Genomic DNA, 21,267 nt, shown 5'->3' with positions numbered 1-21,267 from the left:
CTGGTCTTGGGCACAGTTTATCTGAGAAGGCTTCTTGCAGGGAGAGTTCAAAGCAGAATTATAAAGGAGGTTAAAAATCGAAAAAGAAACCTCGTTGGCAGGAAGGAAAGCAGAGATGTCATAGTCTCTAAGTTCTGAGGTTTTAAAGTGGGACGCCAGGGTGTCCTAGGCATTCAGGTAGACATTGTCCACCAGGGTAAAGGTCACAGTGAAGGTCAAAGGTCACAGGAGGGGGGAGTGAAGGAGAAAGAGAGGTAAGACATATCTGTTTCCATCTACTTCGCCAAAGTCAACGAGTAAGACAATCTAGCTTTGGAAACAACGGTCCAGGTAGGAAAATTAGAGAGAGGAGGGAGGGAAGGAAGGAAGTGGGAAACCCCAGACAAGAGGTGATGGCCAAGGGAAACAAGATTGGAAACAAGATGAGACGGCAATGCCTGGAATAGGGTCCCAGGAGAGGGTGTGGGAAAGAAAGGCATGACCCAGGAGGGAAAGCAGCCTGGAGCATCCTCCACACAGGAAGCTTAATGGGCAAGAGCTGCGGTGACCCCCATTCCCGTGGACGGGCCAACAAAGGCTCTCCCAGCCTTGACCCCTCACAAGCTTCTGTTCCCTGGAAAGCTCTGAAGAGTTTCCTCAGCATGGCTCAGGAAACAAGTGTCCCTTCTGGGAGAAAGATCATCATGCCATGAGTACAGAGAGCAAAGACGATTATTCTTTCCACTGCAGACGCATTCACCACGCCAGCTGGGATCTGGACGCGTTGGCAACCAGGCAAGAGAACTCCTGTGCTCCTCCTGGTCTGTATCAACAAAAGCTATGATTCACGGGTTCCCTGCGGAAAATGAGACTCTGAAGCAATTTCTCGATGGAGGAGAGGCCCGTTCCCTGGCCTCAGCCCCGAGGAGGAAATAGCCCAGAAAACAGAACTGCCGCTCCAAGGGCCAAGCTGCTGCTTGAGGCTGGCGAGCGTCTGCCAACCCATCACGTACACCTCTGAAAGGACCCCTATGTGGAGAGACCACGGAATGGGGCTCTGCTTCTCTCTAGCTCGGCAATGTTGGTCTCCTTCATTTACCAAGTGGGGACTCAGTTTCCTCATCAACAAAACAGAGAAGGAATACATTTCAGCTTCTCCCATCCTCCAAAACCACTGCAAGAAGCAAAAAGTCAGCAAGACAAAAGAAGATCTAAGGATTTCTCTGTCTGACTCCGCCCCCACCCCCGCCCCCGGGATGTGAGATGAAGACAAAAGGGAACGAGAAGCCTTGGAGACTCCTTATCAATTTAGATGGATAGGGGCTGGAGGACACAGTCAACAAGACCTACAGGGATCACTATAAACTTCCCTCTTAGAACGGCTTTTGCTTAAAACTGAATCACTTCGCTGTATATCTGAAATATTGTAAATCAACTATACTTCGATTTTTAAAGAATCAAAAAAAAAAAAGAAAAGAGAACTGCTTTTACTGCATCTCACAGGTTTTGGATCATCATGTTTTCATTTTCATTTGTCTTTAGGTATATTTTAAATATAAATTTATTTTTAATTTTTGGCTGCATTGGGTCTTCGGTGCTGCATGTGAGCTTTCTCTAGTTGCAGCGAGCGGGAGCTACTCTTCCTTGCGGTGTGCAGCCTTCTCATTGCAGTGGCTTCTGTTGGTGTGGAGCATGGGCTCTAGGTGTGCCAGCTTCAGTAGTTGTGGCACACAGGCTCAGGAGTTGTGGCTCCTGGGCTCTAGAGCTCAGGCTCAGTAGTTGTGGTGCACGGGCTTAGTTGCTCCGTGGCATGTGGGATCTTCCTGGACCAGAGCTCAAACCCATGTCCCCTGCATTGGCAGGCAGATTCTTAACCACTGCGCCACCAGGGAAGTCCCATGTCTCTAAGGAATTTTTGATTTCCTCTTTAATTTTTTCCATGATCCATTGATTGCTTAGTAGCATATTGTTTAACCTCCATGTGTTTATGTTCATTGCAGCATTATTTACAATTGCCAAAATATGGAAGCAACCTGAGTGTCCATCAACAGATGAATGGATAAAGAAGATATGGTACATATATGCACTGGAATACTACTCAGCCATAAAAAAGACTGAAATTTTGCCATTTGCAGCAACACGGATAGACTTGGAGGGCATTATGCTAAGTGAAATAAGTCAGAGAGAGAAAGACAAATACTGCATGATATCACTTATACATGGAATCTAAAAAATACAACAAACTAGTGACTATAACAAAAGAAGAAGCAGACTCACAGTTATAGAGAACAAAAACTGGTTACCAGTGAGGAGGGTCAATATAGGGGTAGGGGAGTGGGAGGTCCAAACTATTATTGAGTGTAAGATAGGCCACAAGGATGTATTTTACAGCATGAAGAATATAGCCAATATTTTGTAATAACTGTAAATGGAAGGTAACCTTTTAAAATTGTATAAAATATTTAAAAAAAATTTTTTAAGACTAACAGGGAAAAAAACCCAAAAAACAAAAAGCAAGTCCTCTACTCAGTGTAGCCACTGGGGCTTTTTGATGAAGGATTAAAGGGTCAGGATCCTTGGCCATCTATAGGAAAAGCGGCCAGTCAGGGAGACTTCTGGAATAAGGCGACCTGAAACAGAGCCAAGAGGTGGTGTTTTACCACGTACCACCTTTTCATAAGTTACTCAGTGTGTTTTCATTTTGTCTTCCCAACAGGACCACAAGCCTGTTATTAAGGAAAAAGAACGTGCATTGTGCTTCTCTCGAATCCCCACAGGACTCGCTCAGGACAGACGCCTTGATAGCACTTCCTTCACACATGCGTGATTATATCAGGAAAGAAGACACAACAAACATTGGCTCAGCATTTACATGTCCTCAGTGTTGCAGAAGCTGTTTTGCCATGAATAATCATCACAAACCCCACTTTACAGACACCCACACCGAGGCCCAGAGAAGTTTCATGACTGGCCCCATGTCTCACCACTAGGAAGCGGCAGGGCCGGGATTCAAACCCATCTTCCCACTCTCTCAACTGCTCTCCACGCAGGCAGAAGACCTGGCCTTGAGGGTCACGTTATACAGGAATGGACAGGACATACATGCGTGCACGGACGCACACACTGATGCCCCAGAATGTCGTGTGCGACCCATGCAATAGAGTTGGCAGCTTCGGAGTAAAATAAAGAGGCAATCAAAATGGCTGGATTCCTGATAAAGGTGAGTGTAGAGAAGGATTTTCAAGATCTGCAGGGACTGCTTGAGCTGGGGACGGGGTCGGGAGGGGGGATATTTGCCCAGAAAGTGCTCAGGAATAAGATGCACACCTAAGGGATAGGAAGGAATGGGAAACAGTGAACTGCAGTCACTGGGGTTGACACAAGATGTTTGGACAAGAGGGAGTTGGTCCCAGGCCTAAGAGAGCGGTTTAGAAATGAGGCAGTGTTTTCTGAGTCCATTATAAGATCATGATTAGGACGTGACTGAAAGCTATTTACGTGCTTCTCATTCATCTGCTGATCAAGTTGCGACTAGAAAGGAGTTTCCACATGCGGGAGGGATGTCAGGGAACCAACCAGTGGCTTTTACACTGTTTCCAGAGGGGAGCTGAGTGTGGGCTCAAGGTTGGTGGATGCCAAGGAGATGCCATCAGAGGCCTGCCTGAGCACACCCCGCCCCTCCCAGAGGCCCATAAAAGCCCAGGGGGCAGGGCGCCCCAGCTGCCCTGTCTCTTCCATCCCCCTCCACACGTACCCACATCAGGAGCTCTCCTCGCCAGGCTCTCCCAGCCACCATGTCCAGGCAGTCCACTCTCACCTTCCAGACAGGCAGCCGCAGGGGCTTCAGCATGGCCTCAGCCACCACCCTAGCCACCAGCCGCTCTCGCTTCAGCTCCGTCTCTGTGGCCCACTCCCCGGGGTGGGCAGTGGAGGGATGGGAAGGATCAGCGGTGCTGGGACCAGCTGTGGAAGCCTCAGCCTCTACAACCTGGGGGGGACCAAGCGGGTCTCCATCAGTGGGTGCAGCAGCTTCCGAAGTGGCTTTGATGGCAGGGCGAGCAGAGAGATTGAGGTCAGTGGTGGGTTCGGCTATGGGGGCAGAACTGGAGGGGGCTATGGGGGCCCCGGCTTCTCCGTCTGTCCCCCTGGAGGCATCCAAGTGGTCACCATCAACCAGTCTCCTGACTCCCCTCAACCTGCAAATTGACCCCACCATCCAGCGGGTACGGAAAGAAGAGCGGGAGCAGATCCAGACCCTCAATGACAAGTTTGCCTCTTTCATTGACAAGGTGAGCCGGGGGCTGCATCTCGTCCATGCGGTTGGGTTGGCAGGAAGTTTTGGAGAGGCCCCGGCCAGAGCGCAGCAGTCACCCAACGACCTCCCTGTGGGAAAGCACATCCGCTCGGCAATCCCGGGGGCAGAGGTATTTACAGGTGGGGCCCCGAGGGCCTGTGGGAATTCCCCCTCATCCTCCTTGGGAGCCATGCCAGCTGGTTCAGTCAACACAGAGGGAAGGGTGAAGCTGTTAAATTCCCTGGGCAAACTAACTTAACCCAGAGCAGGTGTTGTAGAGACACTTACCCCAGGAATGGAGGCCTCCAAGGCCCACTGCACTAGTTCTGTGGAGCCCCAGAGAACATCGGGGTGGCATGATGGGCTTTTCCATTTTGACGTGGAGTTGTCAGTTATATCACTGGCAGATGGGCATACTTTTCCTCTCTCCCGTATTAATTGGGGTGTCTGGCTCTGTCTCCCCAGTTTCTCCAGACTTCACTCTCTTCTTCCCCTATCCAGATGCGGTTCCTGGAGCAGCAGAACGAGGTCCTGGAGACCAAATGGAGCCTGCTGCAGGAGCAGGGCACCAAGACCGTGAGGCAGAGCCTGGAGCCCATCTTCAACACCTACATCAACCTCCAGTGGCAGTTGGACAGCGTCACCACCAAGAGGGGCAGGCTGGGTGCTGAGCTGAGAACCATGCAGGATGTCGTGGAAGATCTCAAAGTCAGGTGAGAGTGGGAGACCCTTAGATCACATGCAGTCATCCCAGAACTCCTCTTTATGAGGACCAGAGGGGTGCGAAGGAGCAGATGCCCATGTCAGGGAGGTTTGGACTTGCAGTCATTATCTCATGAGAAGAAGACAGCAAAGTATGGGGTAACCAAGGGACCCTCATCTCATGCATCACTATTAACAAGAAGCCTACTCTGTCTGTCTCCATGACTGCCAAGGGACATCTGCGTCATCTCACAAAAGATTCCGACTCTGGAAAGCAATATATTATTTTATAATCGGCTTATTATTTAACTCTGCTGGACATGGGCTCTGTTATTGAGACACCTGCATTTCCCAGATGCACACTAGAGTATAAACCAGTCCATCTGATCCTCCTCAGGGGAGGCAATTTTGACTTGCCATCACCCAGGCCACAGTAGGTGAGGTATCTAACAGAAAGGATGGTCCTCGCCAATCCCTTAGCTGGCTCACCCTTGGTTTCTGAGTTAGAGCAACACCTACTCACTAAAAGCACACTACTTAAATGACTGCCCTGAGGTTCAGTGAAAATATATCAAAATCGACCGGAACAGTGTCCTGAACAAAGTTTACCCCACAGTTCCAGCAGGCACTTGAGGCAGCAAAAATGTTTTTTCTTTTTTGTAAAGCAAGCATCTGCCTTTTTTTTTATTATTTTATTTTTATTTTTTGCTGTGTTGGGTCTTCGTTTCTTGTGCGAGGGCTTTCTCTAGTTGTGGCGAGCGGGGGCCACTTTTCATCGCGGTGCGCGGGCCTCTCACTGTCGCAGCCTTTCTTGTTGCAGAGCACAGGCTCCAGACACGCAGGCTCAGTAGTTGTGGCTCACGGGCCTAGTTGCTCCGCGGCATGTGGGATCTTCCCAGATCAGGGCTCGAACCCGTATCCCCTGCATTGGCAGGCAGATTCTCAACCACTGTGCCACCAGGGAAGCCCAGCAAAATTTTTTAAAGATTGGAATTGTGCATCTCTAAGAGGATGGAGTTGCATAAATATGCATTTCTATTCCTATCAGTTGCACGCTCACCTTCTAGTCTTACAAAAGAAAAAAGGGAAAAAGAAACTCTGGCAGAAGAAATTATTCCCCTTTTACAGGGGGAGAAATAGAGGTTAAGTGAATTACCCAAAGTCACACACAGGTCAGCGGAAGAGCTGGGAAGAACTTAAGGTTTCTTAGCTCCTGTTGCACCAGTACAGTCCTCCTCGGTCTGGGAAGAGTTCAATCAAACACTCACTCATAAATGCTGGAGAGGGTGTGGAGAAAAGGGAACACCCTTGCACTTTTGGTGGGAATGCAAATTGTTACAGCCACTATGGAGAACAGTATGGAGGTTCCTTAAAAAACTAAAAATAGAATTACCATATGACCCAGCAACCCCACTACTGGGCATAAAACCTGAGAAAACCATAATTCAAAAGGAGTCATGTACCAAAATGTTCATTGCAGCTCTATTTACAATAGCCAGGACATGGAAGCAACCTAAGTGTCCATCAACAGATGAATGGATAAAGAAGATGTGGCACATATATATAATGGAATATTACTCAGCCATAAGAAGAAATGAAATTGAGTTATTTGTAGTGAGGTGGATAGACCTAGAGTCTGTCATACAGAGGGAAGTAAGTCAGAAAGAGGGAAAAAATACCGTATGCTAACACAGGTATATGGAATCTAAGAAAAAAAAAGGTTATGAAGAACCTAGGGGTAACACGGGAATAAAGACACAGACCTACTAGAGAATGGACTTGAGGATATGGGGAGGGGGAAGGGTAAGCTGTGACAAAGTGAGAGAGTGGCATGGACATATATACACTACCAAACGTAAAATAGATAGCTAGTGGGAAGCAGCCACATAGAACAGGGAGATCAACTCAGTGCTTTGTGACCACCTAGAGGGGTGGGATAGGGAGGGTGGGAGAGAGGGAGATGCAAGAGGGAAGAGATATGGGAACATATGTATATGTATAACTGATTCACTTTGTTATAAAGCAGAAACTAACACACCATTGTAAAGCAATTATACTCCAATAAAAATGTTAAAAAATAAAACAAAAAATAACCCTTACTCACAAGCACGCCCTCTCTCCTCTGTGCTTACGGGGACGAGGATGAAGTTAACAAGCACACGGCTGCTGAGAATGAGTTTGCGGCTCTGAAGAAAGTGGTTGGGAATGTCTCTCAAAGGAGAAAATTCAAAACCGAATCCTGGAGTGTGGGGTGATGGACCCTTAGGCCGCCCAAGAAAAGTGACTTCAACCTTGAGAATATCTGGATAGCTCAAACCTGCCAAAATCCTCCCTCTGTATTTATGGCCCCAATGACCCTGCTTGGGTTTCGGTTAGCCCAGGAGATTCGAGCCTGCAGTTCCCAGCAATCACCCACCCCCAACCCCAAACTCCAGATACAGAGTTTGCTAAAATCCAAACTGTAAGGGCCATGGAGGAAGAGTCTGCCCAGCTTCTTTTGGACTTGCTGCCTGGTGCCAGGGTCTCAGAGGAGAATTCTGTGCCGTCTTTCCAGGACTTGGATGCCCCCTACATGAACAAGGTGGACCTGGAGGCCAAGGTCAACTCTCTGACCAACGGGACCAATTTCTTCCGGGTGCTCTTTGAGGCAGTAAGAGCCTGCAAGTGTGTTTGTCCCTCCTATGTCTGGACTCTGAAAAGAAAAGGATGTGGCAGGGTGTTATCCATATAGTGCCTCTACCCGGGATGGAGGGCTTAGGAGGTCATGGGTATTGGGAAGAACTGCTTGAAATCCTGCCACATTCAACCCCACCCCACCTCTGAGGCTTCTGCCCCCAACCCCATGGTCTAGCAAGGAGGGAGTGCTGATTCCTAAAATCCCATGTCGTTGGGTAACATTCCCAGGGAATTAAGACCCACGTCTCCCTTCTCCATCCCAGAAAGTTCATAAGGCAAGCTGCCCCTCAGCCTTTTGGTCAGGGTGTTTCTTGGCCCCTGAAGATGCCTCTGTCTGGGCACTGCCACTCTGATGGCAGAGACCTGGGTCTGTGGAAGGGGAGAGAGGGGTAGAGAGTGATGAACTCACACTGTGCAGGGGGAGGGGAGCAGGGTCCGAAAAATCACCCAATCCCGAAGAAACCTTTAATGTTGGCATATGAATCACATAAGTCGTATTCAACCTGATATAATTTGGATTCAGAGAACACTTACTCATCCTTCATACTCAGGGAAAATACACAGAAGGAAGCCCTGAGAAGGGATGCTGAGGACACACTCCCATCACACTGATCTATGACCCAGAAACTCCTCAGAGGTTGACATGGGACCTCGCCCTCCATCAAATGCCTGGCATAAGAAGAGCTGGGAAATCCCTGCCGGGGTTGCCAAAGGATTCCTGACTTAGATGGGAGGTCAACTGCATGATTTCGAGACCCCTTCTTTTTTTGCTGTAGTGATGCTGAGTTAACTGGCTCTGCAGGAACTGTCCCAATGCAGACCCGGGTCAGCGACACATCGGTGGTCCTGTCCATGGAAAACAACTGCAGCCTGGACCTGGATGGCATCATCGCCGAGGTCAAAGCCCAGTACGAGGACATCGCCAACCGCAGCCGGGCTGATGCTGTGTCCTGGTACCAGACCAAGGTGAGCGTGGGCACCTCCGTGATAGGCTCCAGGGCTAGTGTTCTCTGAAGCCCCAAATCATTGTTTAACTACTAGCCACAAGCCTCAGGAATCATGTGAGCACTCCTGTTTCTTTCAACTTGGCAGGAGCCAAGTTGAAAACTATGAAAACTAAGCTTGAAATGCATGCGGAAACCCTAATACACACACACTGATATGTGGTCAAGAAATGCTGGGTGCTCAAAAGGACAGCCACAACCCCCACACCACTTACAACTGGTTGGGGGTTGGATGAGACTCAAACAACCAAGAAACGGTCATAAAACTCTTTCTAAAGGGCTTGTTTATTTACGGAGCTCCTACTATATGACAAGCAGGGTTACAAAGTTGTAAATGAATGAGCTACAAAAGGAATCCAAGGTCTGGGAGGCCATGAAGTGAATGAACAGTCACAGAAAGGAAAAAGCACTAATAAAACACTTCCAGGAAGGGTGGGTTTTCAGTCTGTGTTGGAAGCAATGAGAGGAAAAGATTGCTAAGGAGCAGGGAGGGGTTCAAGGCTGAGCAAGCGGTCCCGTGGGGCTGCAAGGCAGAAATGAACACTGCTGAACAAAAGAGTTTGTACTGGGAAGAGGGAGGTTGGAATAACCACAGAGAGCTACTATCCAAAGACGCAGATGGCCAGAAGGTTTGGCTTTGGAGGGGTGTAGTAACATGGATGGTCCAACCCATGAGATCAATTCTCTGCCAAATGCAGGTGCTTTTCTGGGGCAGCTGCTCACCTACAAACTGGCTCCCATCCCTTGCCCTGATCTGGGCATGGACTTAGTCCCTACCACTGCAACGTGGTAGAAAGGAAGCAGGGTGTCAGGTGCCAGGGGTGCAAGGGCGAGGCAGCCCCTTGGTGGTAAGTGGAGGTGGGATGCACTTAACTCCAGGTGGGATGGTTGAAATGTATAGCGAACGATTCCCTTTGCTGGCAAGGCTGCTGTTCCCTTTAACTGTGTGTGTCTAGAAACGAAGAAGATGAACTATTCAGCACTTTCAAAACTGGACAGATCTTCACTCAGGCAGGGGCTCTTCTTCTGTTGGGCAAGGGCGTGGGTTTTCTTCAGGCTGCTGGAGGACATTGGGTGCATTTATTTCTCCTAAATGAGTGTGTCCTGGATACGCACTATTAGACAGAGAGCCACCTGAGATGGAGGATTCTGTTACAAAGTCTTCAGAATGGGGTACTCTACAGTCTGGACACCGTCCAACACCGTTCCCCTGCATCTCCTCCCTGTTTCCCCAACACCTGTGTCAGGAGGGCCACCAAAATTCATGGTCACAGTTGGTCTGGACGTATGCCCCGTGACCAAGAACCACCCCCACAAGGACAATGCCAAGTCACCTGTTACTCCTAGAGCTCTGCGTGCGCTTTCCTATCCCAGGGTGTTCGCACACAGGCTGTTTCCCGGTCTGGAATATTCTCCCCCAAGCCGGTCACTTAAGTCAATCCTTCCCAGCCTTCAGCGCCCGGCTCAAGTATCCCCATCTCTTGAAGGACTTCCCTGCCCATCCCCGCAGCCACTCCCATATCTAGGTCAGATTCCTTTATCACACCCCCATAGCCACAGTTCAATTCCTAAGGGACTCATCTCAGTTCGGAACCATAAACTCGATAATATGCTGGTTTGACTGTTGCCAGAAAACTGTAGGCAGGGCTCTGATTATGCTCTTCATGATATTCCCAGAGCCCAGGACACACCTGGCGAGTAGATGTGCTCAAGAAACAAGCGAGGGAATGTGCGAACGATCAGTGAATGGATGGGCCCGCTCAGGGCACCGAGGGCCAGGCTGGGTGCACAGTGCCCTTGCCAGTGTTTGATGGAGTGACTGACTCTACTCTGGTGGCATCAGTATGAGGAGCTGCAGGTCACGGCAGGCCGGCCCGGCGATGATCTCCGCAACACCAAACGAGAGATCTCTGAGACGGACCGGATGATCCAGAGGCTGAGAGCCGGGATCGACAACGTCAAGATGCAGGTACATTCTGGCAGGGCCCAGAGCTCCCCACACACTCATTTCTTCCGGGTCATTCTGCCACTCTTACAGGACTCCTACCCAAGAAGCACCAGATCTCCAGAGGTTAGCAGTAAGGCTCACGGCTTCCTCCTTTCCTTACAGTGTGCCAGCCTGCACACAGCCATCGCCGACACGGAACAGCACGGAGAACTGGCCCTCAAGGATGCACGGGCCAAGCTGGTGGACCTGGAGGAGGCCCTGCAGAAGGCCAAGCAGGACATGGCACAGCTGCTGCGTGAGTACAGGAGCTCATGAACATCAAGCTGGCCTTGGACATGGAGGTCGCCACTTACAGGAAGCTGCTGGAGGGCGAGGAGTGCAAGTGAGGGCAGATGCACCAACTCCATCCCAGCTGCCTGGGCATTCCTAGGGGCTCAGGTGCTGCAGGCCCCTCCTTGCCTGGAAAAGGGAGCAAAATGCAGGTGGAATTGGACTATGACAAAGAATACAGGTGCAATTTCTTTCCAGGGAAATCATGAGCAGATTCCCACATTTGAGGTGTAACTTCTTTTAGCACCCCATAGAAATTTAGGAGCTGATTGGATCTCCGTAATCAACTTCTATCAAAGGAGAAAGTTGGTTACACGGTGAGTCTGGATATGTGGTATGAACTGAGAATAAATTGTCCTAGGATTTGGGCTGACAGGTCTACCACTAACTAGCTATGTAAGCTTAGGAAACTCAGCATCCCCTCCCCTGCCCAACCCCAGCCTTCAATTTCTTTAGTGATGGAATAAAGAGGCCAGGTCACATGATCCCCAAAGCCCCATGGGAGCTTTGTGCTCACCAGTTACCAGCTGTGTGACCAAGGGCCAATTACTTCATCTCTCCAGTCCTCACCTGTAAAATGGGGATAACCACAGTTTCTATCTTATATGTTATTAAGGGGGCCAAAGTGAGGGACTATATATGAAGCTCTTAGGACAATGCATGGGACACAGCAAATGGTCAATAAATGTTAGCTATCTTTCAGTTTAATGGCCAAAGATATGCGCTTTGGAGTCAAATGAATCTGACCTCAAATCCAGCTTTGTGATCATGGGCAAGTTAATTAACCTCTCTGATCTTCAATTTCGCCATCTGTAAAACTGAGATAATAAAACCTACTTAATGGGGTTGTTGAGAGAATTAAGTGGCATAATGTAGGTAGTAGGTAGGTAGCCCTTTTTAGTGTTCTGTCTGTGTTTATAATGAATGCCACTTCTGTCCTCAAGATGCTAAAGCGAAACTACTCTACTTGCTACAATGATAGACTTATTATTGTTATCGTTACACTTATGACTCAGACTCCTCTCCACACCTGTAACAGCCTCAGTGCCTGACAAGAGTCCATTATTGAAAGAGAGCTCTTCTTGTTCTATGACAGCCCTACCTTTCCAGCTGACAGTAGCATATGATTAGCTTTAATTTTCTTAAGGTGTCTACCTCATTTACACCAAAAAATGTGTTTCTGAGATTACAGGTTTGACTCCTATGAACCCCAAACTCTGCATTATTTCATTCATTAGATTATTATTTTTAATACTACTAGTATTTAAATAATTTCAACCTCCATTACTTCTGCAATAAAAAATAATTCAGGTTTTTCTAAATACATTTAAAACAATTGCAAAAACGTCGCTTCCAATGGCTGTAAGCTGCTGGACACCACAGTAACCTTCCTTCTCCCCCCTCCCCCCCAATCAGGCCGAGCGGAGAGGGTGTTTCTCCAGTTAACATCTGTGAGTATGACATCCTCTTGTATCGTTTGGAGTGTATGTGGCTGGGGTCTGGGGAGCTGGTGGGCATGCTGGAGGGTGGCAGGGATACATGGGGCATTGGAGGGGACCCCACCTATAGGGGGTTCATTTTGAGAAGGTTTGAGGTTCTGAGTTCGTTAAAAAGAGCTGTATTAGGAGGGTCTTTGAAGTCACCATTCTTACCTCTTTGCAAGTGAGAGAGGGGCCACAGAGGGGGCAATGGGAGGTTTGATGTAATCCTTCTGCATGGGTTTGGAAGAGCCATCGGCTGCACCTCCCACCTCCCCGAATTCCACACCTTTCTTTTTTTTTAACATCTTTATTAGAGTATAAATGCTTTACAATGTTGTGTTAGTTTCTGCTGTACAAAAAAGTGAATCGGCTATATGTACACATATATCCCCATATCCCATCCCTCTTGCGTTTCCCTCCCAGCCTCCCTATCCCACCCTTCTAAGTGGTCACAAACCACTGAGCTGATCTCCCTGTGAGATGCAGCTGCTTCCCACTAGCTATCTGTTTTACATTTGGTAGCGTATATATGTCATTGCTACTCTCTCATTTCGTTCCAGCTTACCCTTCCCCCTCCCCGTGTCCTCAAGTCCATTCTCTACGTCTGCGTCTTTATTCCTGTCCTGCCCCTAGGTTTGTCAGAAACTTTTTTTTTTTAGATTCCATATATATGTGTTAGCATATGGTATTTTTTCTCTTTCTGACTTACTTCACTCTGTATGACAGACTCTAAGTCTATCCACCTCACTATAAATAACTCAGTTTCATTTCTTTTTATGGCTGAGTAATGTTCCATTACATATATGTGCCACATCTTCTTTATCCATTCATCTGTCGATGGACACTTAGTTTCCTTCCATGTTCTGGCCACTGTAAATAGAGCTGCAGTGAACATTGGGGTACGTGACTCTTTTTTTTTTTTTTTTTTTGCGGTACTCGGGCCTCTCACTGTTGTGGCCTCTCCCGTTGCGGAGCACAGGCTCCGGACGCGCAGGCTCAGTGGCCATGGCTCACGGGTCCAGCCGCTCCGCAGCATGTGGGATCTTCCCAGACCGGGGCGTGAACCCGTGTCCCCTGCATCGGCAGGCGGACTCTCAACCACTGCGCCACCAGGGAAGCCAAGGACTTTTGATTTTAAAAGTGGGGCAATGGGAGAAGGATGAGACCAGATGGTATTTTAACAATAATAGCAAATACACAGTACCCTGTGCCAGGCATAGGCGTGGTGCTTTGCAGACGTTAACTAGTGTGATATTTGTAACACAGCAGCTCTGTGAGGCAGGACCAGTGTTATCCTCATTCTACAGATGATGAAACTGAGGCCCAGAGAGGCCCAGTCACTTACCCAAAGTCACATGACTAGCACAGGACAGAGCTGGGGTTGAAACCCAGGTGGCAGGCTCAGTGTCCTGAGCCTGCGCAGCGCCAGAGTTATGCTGGAAAACGGAAGGACAGGCATTAGGAAGCATGGGGAAGCTTTAAATGCATCGATGTCACTCATCAAAGTGAGTCATTCGGCCAGACTAAATCCCTGACCCTGATTCCGTTGCCTTCGGGGGCAGTGAGTGGGTGAGGAGCTCCTTGGGGGCCTAGAGGAAATAGGCGGGCTGTCTCTGAGGATCTGGTAGAGTGAGTAATTGCTGTCTCTGCAAGTGAGCTGCAGGCAGAGGCCAGGCTCAGAACTCTCTTGGTGAGGAGGGGCTCGGGGTCAGCTGGGATTTCAGTGACTACAGCCAACTCTCAGAACAACTCAGAAAAGACAGCTGCGCCAGCAGCAGGCAGCCAACTCTTCACTGCCCTCCAAGAGGGAACGCCTAGATGACGTAAGCTTCCTCAGCAGCAAGATAGAATAAAGGTAGCTTTAAGAAGGACTTCCCAGAGAATGATTCGACACAGGAACAGGCTACTGGGCAGTGGCATGGAAGGTAAACTTGCTAATGAGAAGCAATGATAAAAGTCATCTGTGTTGAGTGGATGGAGGAGCCAGACGTGTCCAGAGATGGGGCTGGACCTGGTGCCTCCCTAGGGCATTCAGTCGGTGAGACACGGATTTGCCCCCAGAGGTTCCTACCCTCAGGCCTGATACCAACTCCCTTCCAAACCCCACAAGCCCAACTAAAACATTTTCCCCTGCCCATTCCGCCAGATATGAAGAGGAGCTCTCCCTGCAGCCCTCTGCTGAGAATGAGTTTGTTGCCTTGAAGAAGGTGAGGGAGGATGGCCCAGGGAAGGAGAAGGCCCCCTGAGCTGGCCCACTGGGCCTGGGGACACTCAGCCCCTGGACCGTGTCCGAATGTGCCTGCAGCCCGCCCACCCCACAGACCCTGGGAGAGAGGAAGGCCAGCCTCCCCCGCCCCTTGCAGAAGGACAGGGACTGACCTGGCCTCCACCTCCCAACTCATGTTAAGGGTTGTATTTACACCTGCCCAAGAAGCTGGAGATGTTGCAAACGCCAAATCAAAGCCAAAACAAAGACTCTGACTCAAACTCCCAGAGATGAAAATCATCTTGTTGATCCCTCACATAGATAGCGATGTATTTTCTGGCCTGAGGTCCATAGGGAGCTCTGAGGAATGCATTCAAGGCTCCTTTAACCCCTTTGTCTTCAGATGCTTCCCCATCAGAATGCCAGGCCCAGGCACGGGGTCCTGGTGCTGGGGACCCCTCACTCCATCCTTGGCTTTGTCACCCCTTCCCTTCCACATAGGCCTAAGTGAGGAAAGGTGGGTCCCACACCCGCCACCTGCTACCACCTTGCCTCGTGGCCCAGCTGGCAGAGGGGTGGCCCCAGGTTACGACTGTCACTTCTCTGGCTGCAGGATATGGACACAGCCTTCCTGATAAAGGCTGACCTGGAGACCAATGTGGAGGTCTGGTCCAGGAGATCGACTTCCTGAAAAGCTTATATGAGGAGGTACCTGCAGCCATGCTGCCCACAGGTGGTCAGCCAGGGGCCAATCTCCCAGGATCCCCACACCCAGGAGATCAGCCTGCTGCAGTCTCAGATCTCAGAGACCTCCATCATTGTGAAGGTGGACAAAAGCCAGGAGCTGCAGGCGGGCGGCATCGTTTCCCAGATCGAAGCCCAGTACGACAAAATCGCCAGCCGCAGCAAAGCGCAAGCAGAGGCCTGGTACCAGAGCCGGGGGAGGCCCAGACGGGGCCCGGGGGACCCCAGGCCCACTATCCCCCAGGAAGCGGGTGAGGAGAGACTGAGGGCCATGCCACACCCAGGCCCTGGTGTGGCAAGGAATGCTAACTGGCAAGGAATGCTAATTGGCAATGATGACAAAGAGGACTCTGGGCTTCCGGGCATGGGAGGAGGCTAATGGCATGGGGTGGTTACTAATAGTGGAGCAGAAACCGTGATTCAGGTGGCCCCAGACTTAGGTAATTAGGGCCTTGCTGGGAGGGCAGTTGGTGTCCCTGAGTGCAATTTGATTTAACAAATATTATCATCTCAGTCTTGCCCACCTTATCTGTGAAAGGCACCATTATTATTCACTCATTCATTCATTCATTTATTGAGCATCCGTCGTTTGCCAAGCACCGTTCTAGGTGCTGGAGGTCCAGCAGGGAACAGCACAAACAATCCCTGCCTTCGTGTCACTTTCATTCCGGAGGCAGGGGCAGGGGCGGGACAGGCAAGACGAATAAGTACAGTGGATGTATGTTAGATGGACACGTGTTATGGAGAAAATAAATCAGGGTGAAGCGTAGGGAGTGTGGTGTGAATACGGTTTACAACAGGGTGGCCAGGGAAGGAGGGCCTTACTGGGGTGTGTGGAACCATGAGGATACTAAGAGTCACAGCATCCCCATCCTCAAGGAAATTACAGTCCACGGGAGAGAAACGTGTAACCAGCCAAACTGAGATACGAGGTAGCATGAAGTGACCGCTAAGGTCAAGCTGCAGGCCAAGGGAATAGGATGATGATGCAAGTAACAAATTGTGTCTGGAAAGGCGGAGGCGCTGGGGTGTGGTCTGGATCTCGAAGGCCAAGTATGATTTCCATAAGCATGGGGGAAAGGACGTCTGGCTGAGGTGAGGCATGAAAGGAAGCACCATGAAAGAAATGCAGCTGGAGACACAGGGCCAGATCACAGCAGATCTGCAGAGCTGCACTGAGGCCTTTGGACTTTTTTCTGAGGGCAATGGGCACCAATCTCCAGGGAGTGTCCCAAGCAATGCTCTACCCTTTTTCTGGAGATCATGGTGATCAAGGTATCAAACCCCGGCCTGGCGTCAGCTCCCTGTGACTCAGTCTGTGGCTCACCCACGGCCAGGTTTTGCTCTGGCCGGCCCCTCCTCCAGTTGCTCTCCCAGGCCATTCATCAGTCAGGTGGGCTCAGGAAAGATAACCACAGTTTCCCATCCTCCTAAGTTAGAACCAGAAAGATAACTCTATTATTTAAAAATTGTATTTAGCCATGAGGATCAGAAATCAATAATAATAATGACAGTTGAAACAAATTTGATTTTTACTTTTTTCTCAAATAATTTGAAAGTAAAGAAGTAGACTGCCCACAGATGACTCTGGGGTTCTGTGTCACCATCAGGAACACAGGCTCCTTCTAGCTTTCTTTTCTGTCATTCTTAGCATAGTGCTTTAATCCTCATGGTTGCCCCATGTCCCAAGATGGCTGCGACACCACCAATCTCACATGTTCATTCCAAGCAGGCAGAAGAAGAGAGGGCAAAAGGAACATGACAACTGAATCATCTCTGACTTTAAACAGCTTTCCTAGAAGCCCTACCCAGCAACGGCCGTGCACCTCGTTGATGAGAAAGCTGAGAAATATTCTCTTATCTGGGCTTCTGTTTGAAGAAGAGGAGAATGGGTATTGATTGGGCAACTACAGGCTTTTTCACAATAACCAAAGAGAGTGACTTGCGCTTATCTTGTTTTGCATTTTCTATGCAAAACGCTCCCATCCATTATGTGCAGAAAATACAAAGTTGGCTAAATGTTTAATCTATTAATGTAATCTATAACACACTATTCAGAAATCAGATTCAATGTACAAAAGTTTAATAAAAAAGTGTTAAACCAAGATCGGAAATAATATTGCATTTTGTTTTCAATTGTTTTGAAGGAGAATATACAAACATATTCACCCTGGTGGGGGCAGATGTGCTGTGTCCTCAGTCCTTGGTCTGTTACGTACCCCAGGCTGAGCACAGATCTCTTTCCAAGGTCCAGAGCAGGGATGGAGAAAAAAAGGAGGGAAATCCCAGGGCGGAGAGAAAAGGACAAGACACAGAATCACTAAACAGAGAGGAGGGGAGTTTGGAGCTTAGAGGAGAATTTAATAAGCCTCAAGATTCAGGGCTGGAATATGAGAAAGGAATAAGGAATAGCCCAGAAAAGGACCAGAAATGGATAGGGGATGGGGAACAGAACAAGTATAAGAATCCAAAAGCACCTGACCCAGGAAGTTAGGAGAGGAGACACGGGGGACAGTGGGAAAGGGGGCTGGGAGGGACAACAGTGTGGGTGCCCAGGTTCTGACCTCCCTGTGTGGTAGTATGAGGAGCTGCGGCTGACAGCCGGGACCCACTGTGACAACCTCCACAACTGCAAGAACGAGATTCTGGAAATAAACAAGCTGATTCAGTGGTTGCAGCAAGACATTGAGAATGTCAAAGCCCAGATGAGGCCATCACAGGGTAACCCGCCATCTGGTCTTGGTCGTGATGGGGGAGTCCATCCTCCCTGGGGGCCCAGTCGAGGAGGGAATAAACTTGCGCTGTTTCCCACGAGAGGGAGCGAGCCCTTTCTACAGAAGAGCTGACCCACAGCAGGAGGAGCAGGCTCAGGAAACAGTGAGGCCCCCAACAGAAGCTAGGCAACCTACTGCATCAAGATGGAATAGCAAGGATTCTTCACTAGATGGGAGTATAGAAAAGATGTTCTCCAAGGCCCCTTCCAACCAAAGACTCTAATTCTATGATCCTGAAATTCAAGGTGACCCCGCAGAGTTCATAAACTCAGACTCACTCTCTTCTCCTAGGCTAGTGAAGACCAGGCAGACACTTAAAATCTATTAGTCACAAAGAAATTGTTTGGCTTATCTAGAGGAAACTCACAGATCTCCTTGAGGTGTTATAGACAAGAGAACTGGTCCCCATCCCCCAGAGGAACCAGATGTCGCAATCCTAGGATGAAACCCACAGCAGATTTGAATCTGACACATAACCATGACTGTAGGAAAAACTCACTCTTCCTCCTGTGTCCCTCCTTTACCCTCCCACTATCACATTCACAGCACTTTCTGATACCAGATATGGGGGAAGGGTGTTTCCATACTAACCAGTTCTGCAACACCAGCTGGGCGTTCTGCAACTTAACGCACTTCTGACACTACCTACCTGGAGATAGCATCAGATCCCACAGGTTAGGGACTGCCCCCCAAGTCCCACAAGGCTGCCCCCAGTTCAGATGCTAATCACAAGTCCAGGTTGTGTTTCTGAGCAATCGGCTATATATTGGAGGTCTCCATGACCCCCCTCCTCAGGTTCGATTAATTTGCTGGAGTTGCTCACAGAACTCAGGAAAATAGATTCCTTTACATCTACTGCTTTATTATAAAAGCATATGATGAGGGATACGGATGAACACCCAGGTGGAAGAGATGGATAAGGCAAGGTATGTGGGAGGGGCGTGGAGCTTCCTGCCCTCTCCAGGCGTGCCATTCTCTCCACACCTCCGCCTGGTCGCCAGCCTGGAGGCTCTCTGAATCCTCTACTGTTGGGATTTTATGGAGGCTTCCTCTCCTAGGCATGATCAATTATTACCTCCGTTCCCAGCCTCTCTCCCCTCTCGGGAGATGTGCGGGGTGGGCTGAAAATTCCCAGCTTCTAATCATGGCTTGGTCTTTCTGGTGACCAGCCCCCATCCAGGAGCCTACCTAGAGCCACCTTAATTAAACAAAAGACATTGCCAATACCCAGGAAGTTCTAAGGGGTTTAGGGACTCTGTGTCAGAAACCAGGGTCAAAGACCAAACGTTAGAACAAAGGATGATCTTAGTGTGCTTATCACTTAGGAAATTACAAGGTTTGGGGGCGTTCTGTCCAGAAACTGGGGGAAGAGACCAATATATATTGTTTCTAATTGCCTCACAACGACCGTGGTCTCTGTTCTTCTAAGAGTCAGCCCAGGGCTCCAGGGCGCCCCGTAATGCCTTTCTGTGCCCTCTCCTCCCAGCGCTGCAAACTGGAGGGTGCGCCATGCCCGAGGCAGAGCAGCAGGGGGAGGCGGCCCTCAACGACGCCAAGTGCAAGCTGGCTGGGCTGGAGCAGGCCCTGCAGAAGGCCAAGCAGGACATGGCCTGCCTGCTCAAGGAGTTCCAGGAGGTGATGAACTCCAAGCTGGGCCTGAACATCGAGATCGCCACCTACAGGCGCCTGCTGGAGGGCGAGGAGCACATGTCAGTCAAGGATGGGCACCAGGTATGTCTGTTCTCCTGCCCTCTGCCTGCTGTTGCTGCCATTGCCCATCCCACAGTCGTGGAAAATCTAAAACAGCACGCAGACCACAGGCCCTCCTCGCTGACAGGGTCCATGGAGCAGGCAGAAGCGGTGGGGTGCCGCGTGCCTCTTGGCCTCATTCTCTGATGCAGTTCCCTTGTGTCTCCTTTGCCTCCCACCCCCAGCCTGCATGAAGGTGTTGGGCCCGTGAATATCTGTGAGTAGATGAGCCCTCCCCAGCGGTTCTGGGGTCTTGGGAGCTGATCGACCCATAATAGACCACACTGGCCTCTGCCCAAACCTCAGCGTGCTTCCCCCACCCCAAAGGAAGAGTTCTGTTTGCCTGGAGCTCCTGGAAGATGGAAAGGCTCTCCCTCAGACCACCCAAGTCTATGGGAGTGAGAATCAGGGGCAGACATGCAGCGTGGTCCCAGTGCTTCAGGGCCCAGAAGCTGCAAGGAACCATATAGACAAGGGGATGCTTTTCTGGAGAAAGAGGATTTGAGGTAGGCTCAGACAAATAGAAACAGAGAGGGTGAAGCAGAAGATACGGCTCTGGGGCAAGAGGAGAGACACGTGGGGAACTGCTAAGCACTTTATGTGGCCAGAGTGAGAGACATGGAAGTTGGTAGCTGGGATGGGAATGTCCTTGGAAGTGAGCTGCAGCAGGTGGGGGCCTGGCCTGGCCGAGATGTTTCAGGGCAGGGCCCTGAGTATCCTTTCCTGTTCCCGCAGCTGTGAAAAGCTCCAAAGGCACATCCTCTACGAGCCAAGTGTGGTCAGCACACCCGTGTACTGTCCAGGGGACACCAGCGTCCTCAAGAGCAGCAGGGGCTGCAGCATCATGGGTACGGAGAAATCTTCATCCCCTGTGAGCCCCAGGGGCTACCGGGCTGTGGAAGCAGGTGGAGCTCCAGCGTGAAGCTAGGGGCTGGGGGTGGCTCCTCCTGCCACAAGTGTTAGTACAGCCCCAGAGGCTAGAAGCCCAGGGGACGGGGCACCAGCCCCCAGCCTGGATGTTGTCCCCCTGCCACCAGGGTTGAAGACAAGGCTGTTCCAAAATCCCACCTTCCTATACTGATCGAAGTTTTCCCTTGGGTTTTCTCCGTGAGCCGCCCGTCAGGTATCTTCAAGAGTCACCTTTCACTTAGCTGTGTGCAGACCCTGCGCTAGGTCCTGGGGTGGGGGTGGGACGCAAAGAACGAAAATGCATCCGCCGTATATCTGGACCACTGACAGTCAGGCTCTAGTGCGGCCAAGAGAATGGCAATGGCCCCCAAACACTTCTCTTCCCCATGAGAAGGCCAAATGGGCACATCACAGCTCTGCTTTGTGGATCGTCCCATGGAACCTTCCCCACAAAGCCAGCCTCCCCCGACC

General features: G+C 50.0%; 1 protein-coding gene across 1 annotated transcript in view; it reads left to right on the top strand.

The window, feature by feature from the left end:
- LOC132433702 (keratin, type II cytoskeletal 6A-like) overlaps positions 1-21,267 on the top strand; it is a 37,337-nt gene that overhangs the window by 14,702 nt on the left and 1,368 nt on the right. Inside the window, 10 exon segments of the mRNA XM_060024818.1 lie at positions 4,775-4,986; positions 14,561-14,621; positions 15,234-15,282; positions 15,285-15,328; positions 15,396-15,559; positions 17,943-18,085; positions 19,640-19,847; positions 20,073-20,104; positions 20,623-20,640; positions 20,643-20,735. Coding sequence (XP_059880801.1) covers positions 4,775-4,986; positions 14,561-14,621; positions 15,234-15,282; positions 15,285-15,328; positions 15,396-15,559; positions 17,943-18,085; positions 19,640-19,847; positions 20,073-20,104; positions 20,623-20,640; positions 20,643-20,735 — 1,024 coding nt within the window.

This window comes from Delphinus delphis, chromosome 11 (genome assembly GCF_949987515.2).
Source record: "Delphinus delphis chromosome 11, mDelDel1.2, whole genome shotgun sequence".
Classification (NCBI taxonomy): Eukaryota; Metazoa; Chordata; class Mammalia; order Artiodactyla; family Delphinidae; genus Delphinus; species Delphinus delphis.
The sequence above is the reverse complement of the archived record's forward strand: the minus strand, read 5'-3'. Positions and strand labels throughout refer to the sequence as shown.